Here is a 6,000-nt window from a genome sequence, read left to right on the forward strand (position 1 = left end):
ATATTCAGGGAATAAAAGCTGACTTTCTAAGAGGTTAATACCTATTTTTTTCTTGTTTGTAAGCACAAAAGGTACAGATCATAATAAGCAAATGCTTTCTTTAAAAAAAATCCCTGGGGAAAGACACACTTATAAAAATAAAGGAAGATAACAAAAAAATCAGTAACCTCAAGAAAAGCAATCTTTTCTTCATTCCTGTAAATCTCCTGTGCATTTTCGATCATTTCTTTGGAAACATCCAGTGTTTTCCCACAGTCTATCAGCTGACCGTACAGTGACTCCAGCTTTTGCTTCTTCTCCTCTTCCAGCTTGGAGGTCTTCTCCTCATACCGTTGAGTTAGAGTCTGAATGACTTCATTGTAATGCTGCTCCAGGTTCTGCTCTTGCCTCCCAAAATTCTCCTAAAGTAGTAACAATTCATCAGGGTACACAAATATCACATTTACAGTACATCACATTCTAGAGATCAAAGAAATGACATTACTTAGCTTACAGTGACAACTTGACATGTTCACACAATTTGGACTCGTCGGAACTACTCCAAAACTGAAAGGTAGACGGGGTTCATAAACTAGTTCTAATTTGTGCAATAAAAAGATCTTTCTGTCTATATAAATAAAATGCTGAGTTGTTTCCATTTGAATGTCTGTTTGTATGTTCGCTAATTGTGCAAAAACAGCTTCACTTCATCTTCTTCTTTCGGCTGCTCCCGTTAGGGGTTGTCACAGCGGATCATCTTCTTCCATATCTTCCTGTCCTTGTCATCTTGTTCTGTTACACCCGTCACCTGCATGTTCTCTCTCACCACATCCATAAATCTTCTCTTAGGCCTTGCTCTTCTCCTCTTGCCTGGCAGCTCTATCCTTAGCACCCTTCTCTCATTATATCCAGTATCTTTCCTCTGCACATGTCCAAACCAACGCAATCTCGCCTCTCTGACTTTGTCTCCCAACCGTCCAACCTGAGCTGACCCTCTGATGTCCTCATTTCTAATCCTATCCATCCTCGTCACACCCAATGTAAATCTTAGCATCTTTAACTCTGCCACCTCCAGCTCTGTCTCCTGCTTTCTGGTCAGTGCCACCGTCTCCAGCCCATATAACATTGCTGGTCTCACTACCGTCCTGTAGACCTTCCCTTTCACTCTTGCTGATACCCGTCTGTCACAAATCACTCCTGACACTCTTCTCCACCCACTCCACCCTGCCTGCGCTCTCTTTTTCACTTCTCTTGCACAATCCCCATTAGTCTGTACTGTTGATCCTAAGTATTTAAACTCATCCACCTTCGCTAAATCTACTCTCTACATCCTCACCATTCCACTGACCTCCCTCTCATTCACACACATGTATTCTGTCTTGGTGTTCCTACTGACCTTCATTCCTCTCCTCTCTAGAGCAGATCTCCACCTCTCCAGGGTCTCCTCAACCTGTTCCCTACTCTCGCTACAGTTCACAATGTCATCAGCAAACATCATAGTCCATGGGGACTCCTGTGTAATCTCGTCTGTCAACCTGCCCATCACCTTTGCAAATAAGAAACAGCTTCACTGATTTTCACAAAATTTTGCATTTGCCTTTTCATTGCTCCAACTTAAAATACAAGCTATGTGTCATAACAGGAAAAGGGTTTATAATGGAAGGTGGGTCAACTCAAAAAATGGCACTGACACAAGGACTACAATGCCCATCAGTCAGCAGGAGTGTGCTGGTGTCCTGGTAATGAAAAATCTTCCGTTTTTCAAGCTCCAGACTGCTTATATTAACTTTTTAATAATTGCGCTCAAACGAATCAGGATGAACTGAATTTACAATACCAAAAAATCCAGTACCTCAACAGTGATGAAGATCTCTTCTAAATGACTTGCAAAATTTTCCATCTGGGCTATCTGTTCCTCCAGCTTGCACATGTTTTTATGAATGTCTGTCTGAAAAAAATAAAATTAATTCTTAGGTCTTAACAGTTGGAATGTAAAATTACTGAATGCTTCCCTGTAGTTTTTGCACATATTCAATTTCTTTTTTTCATACAATTACTTAAGTCAATATAGGGTTTTTTTGATTTGAGGTTTATTCACATCAGATTCTCACAGTGTTTACTGAAGGAAATAAAAGCAGTAGCTGAAGAATTTGCTGCTCTGTTGCTCTGTACTGTGACAGGGAGACACATAAGCTAACAGGTGGCCAATTAAAAAATGATATTTGGAAAAAAATCTGCACTAGCCAGAAGAAAAGAGACTTCTTAGAAACTATTATTGTCAAAAAGGTGGGTATGTAGTACATGTACAGTGGATTATGCTAGAACGAATGAAATTGGTTCTAGAACCTCATTCATTATAGTATCTGTTCATTCTAGCATATATTAAATTACCGTATATACTCACGTTTAAGTTCTCCTGCAGATAAGTTGGGACTTGATTTTACAGTATATTTTGGGGTATTTTATAATATACTAGAGAACGTAAGATGAAACGGGCACGAGTGGAATAGTAATAAGTATAAGCACCACAAATCTGATATATGTAGGTGTATTGAATGAATGCGTAATTAGTCCTCGAGCTGTAGTCGAAATCGCCTTTCAGGCCTCTAGAGCTTTAATCGAAGTCGCCTTTCTCTTTGAATTTTTGCGGCCGTAAATCCGCAGCCTGCTGCAATGTTGGGGTTGGATGTCGGTCGAAGTCGCCTTTCTCTTTGAATTTTCGCGGCCGTAAATCCGCCGCCTGCCGCGATGTCGGTCTCGTAAGGTTTTTCGGGCAGCTGGGCAGAAGGCGACTGCGCATTCAGCTTCAGACAGATGTGAGTGAGTGAGTAGGCTGGCAAATTATATATAAGATAATATTTTATAATGCGGAAAACTCACGTTATTGGTCCAAGAGATTGTGATATGCTAACGCCCACCTGAGATAGTAACCACAGAGCACACAGCCTTTTTTCTATGTATTGTGCCTATGTGACCACACGGTAATACCCAAACTATTCTGAAGCGACGTTTGCACTGATTTGTGTTTTTTGTATCTCACACCCTCATTCACCTGTATTGCAAGAGCATCCCTTATCTGCGATGGAGCATTCAATCAAGCTGGTTTTAAATTAAAAGTCCTTGAAGTGGCGAAAGAAATTGGTAACAGCGCTGCTGCAACAAAATTCGATGTGTCTGAGAAACTGGTGCGAGATTGGAGGAGGCAAGAAGATGTAAAAAAAAAAATAAAAATTAAGTGTCGTATTTTTGAACAGGCATATAAGTCAGGATCTGATTTTATGACCGATTTTTCGGGTTTTAAGACCCGACTTAAACAAGAGTATTTATGGTGTATTTATCTAGGGGTAATCTGTACTAGGCCCACTGCCCAGAAAAAAGTTAGCATCCAACACTAATATAAATCAAAAATGTAAGTGCAAAAATAATATAAAATTAATTTACTTAACATTTATACATTGTGCTTGGGCAGGGGTGAGCAATGTCGCTCCTGGAGGGCCGCAGTGGCTACAAGTTTTCATTCCAACCCAATTGCTTAATTATAAACCAATCGTTGCCAATCTCAGGCCTTATTTAATTCTATGGTCTGTTAGTCTGCAATGTAAGGTTCTTATATCGTAGATTTTTTTCCTTTCCAAGGATGTCATCCAAATGATTTGAGGCCTAAAACGGATCATTTTAAGTTTTTATTAAATCAAATAGTGCACGACAAACACACACAGATGTAAATAGAAACAAGCTAGATGGAGAACTGCTGGTAGCTTTGTCATTTACATCTTTTTGCTAATAAGGAGCCATTAAAACAGTTAAGATTGAAATAAGCAATTAAGGATGGGGAACCTTAACAAGCAAGACTACTAAAATGAAGCATCAAAGTGTCACTTAAGCAATAAGAACTTCATCAGCAGTAATTGACTTCCCATTAAGAAACTGGGTTGGAACAAAAACCTTCATCCACTGCGGCCCTCCAGGACTGACCGCTGCCCACCCCGTTGCTTGGGGATCATTGGCACGATTGGCACTCCAGCCACTGTAAAAAACGTCACACTGTTCCAGTGTGGTGCTGAGGTGTCACCCACTGCACTTGAGTTCCAATCCAGGTGGTTCGTCATATGGTCGGTGGGGCAACTTGCTATCAGCGCATGCTACCGACCATCACCACATGTAAATTTGAAAAGCCTAAGCAATCTTTTCTTAGTCAAAACAACGCCTAATAAAAAGCATAATCAATCTAACACACATGAAAAAAATAAACCTTTTCCTAGTGACAACTGTAATTGAATTGCCATAATAAAAGCATAAAATCTTTTGCGACCCGTGCACTTCATTATTTTTTAAAATTGTCCTGAGTATTGATTTAGAAATATCCTATTCAGCACTTAGATCTCCAACACTTTTTCCACTTCCTCGTTTATAAATTATTTATTTCTCAATGTCTAAATTAATCAGCTTTCTCACTCTATTTTGCTGGCTCATGTCTAAAATTACATAGCAGAAATCACTAAATCATTAATGGAAATGACTTACCTTTATGTCTTCTGCAGCATTTGATATTTTTGTCACATTATGATCTTTGTGAATCCCAAACAACTTCTCAAAAGCTCTGATTGGGAGTTTACATTCGATGCAGTACACATCTGGCATATCGTCTTCTGAACCTTCTTCTGGCCCAGTCTGCTCATCTTTTGCTGCCGTGCTATCCATTGTAAAGTCTTCCTGGGCTTCATCTTCCCACTGGCTAAAGACCTCCTTCTGTAGAGCTGGGGCATGCAATTGCTTCACAGCAGATACCACATCAGACAAATGCATGCTCTTTTCATGAAACACATCGTCACTATTTGAGATGTACTCTTCCTCAAGCCTTTGGCTGTCACTTTCTGATGGAAAGCATGGCTGAAAAGTTAAAGATTCATGGGTTTCCAAAGGGAAATCTTCATCAACGGCAGCAGACTTACAAATACCGCCTTTCTTTGCAGAATAAGAGCTTTCACTGGGCTTAAATTCAGGTTTAATTTCACCTTCTGGAAACGCACCCTTATCAATGACGTGTGACTCTTGGGTTGGAAAGCCTATCTCTTCTTCTGTTTCATCCTTCTCATCCCACATGCCATACTGTTTGGCCATTTCACTCACCTGCGCACTGTACAAATCATACTCTTCTTCCTCTGTTCTATGAATAATTTTCATTGTTCCTCCCATTTCTAAAAACTGACCGTCATTCTCTGTGCTTGAAGGCAACTCTTCTGTGAAGATATCCAACCTCTCACTTGACCCATAGAGGTCCATATTATAAAAACTGAGCCCTTCTGGTTCAAGGACAGGATTCTCCGAGGGGAGTGGGGGCTCCACAGAGGCCTTGCTCAAAATTCCGTCATCAGTACTAAAGAGAAACTCTTTAGTGTCTTCATCCCTCGGCTTTGGTGATGAAGTAGAAGGATCAGTTGTGCCATTGTTTGGCATGGTTCTGGAAGTTGCTGTTCAAAAGGCAATATAAATACACTGTGTATATAGAATCACCTTCTAGAAAGACTTCCCCTGAAAAAAATTAAGACTGTAAAGAAAAAGAAATCATCAGGCTGCTTGTGGTTAAAAGCCAGTGTACTAAGAGATTCTAAATCAGCAAACCAACTACAAAATATCTCCAGTGGTACTGCATGATGAGAAATTAGTGAAAATAATTAAACAAGTCAGCCCTCCATCCATCCATCCAGTACTGAATCCTCTTTATCTCAGTTATGGGGTTGTAGGGGATGGGAGTCTATCTCAACAACCTCGGGCAGAAGTCAATAACCAGTCCTGGATAAGTTTGCCATTAAAGATGGACAGACAGAAAGGTAGACAGACGCAAATAGATTTGAGTCATGGTTTTAATTCCCACAACCCACTCCAAATAATCGTTGCATTAGCAGGACCCATATGAAATTAAGAAGAGGTAGAGCCTGGTCAACTATTTGGTAAATGCTGACTGGCCAAACAAGTATACTACATGAATCTGCTGAAACTGTGGAAAGACAAGGACCCTGA

At 40.2% G+C, this 6,000-nt stretch overlaps 1 protein-coding gene across 1 annotated transcript in view; it reads right to left on the reverse strand.

The window, feature by feature from the left end:
• LOC114668051 (fibronectin type III and SPRY domain-containing protein 2) overlaps positions 1–5,549 on the reverse strand; it is a 37,582-nt gene extending 32,033 nt beyond the window's left edge. Inside the window, exons 1-3 of the mRNA XM_028823662.2 lie at positions 4,504–5,549; positions 1,832–1,927; positions 168–401 (exon numbers count right to left, since the gene is read on the reverse strand). Coding sequence (XP_028679495.1) covers positions 168–401; positions 1,832–1,927; positions 4,504–5,436 — 1,263 coding nt within the window. The 5' untranslated portion in view covers positions 5,437–5,549. The remainder of the gene's footprint in view (positions 1–167; positions 402–1,831; positions 1,928–4,503) is intronic.
• Between the last annotated feature and the right edge of the window lie 451 nt (positions 5,550–6,000).

Source organism: Erpetoichthys calabaricus, chromosome 17 (genome assembly GCF_900747795.2).
Source record: "Erpetoichthys calabaricus chromosome 17, fErpCal1.3, whole genome shotgun sequence".
NCBI classification, from domain to species: domain Eukaryota; kingdom Metazoa; phylum Chordata; class Cladistia; order Polypteriformes; family Polypteridae; genus Erpetoichthys; species Erpetoichthys calabaricus.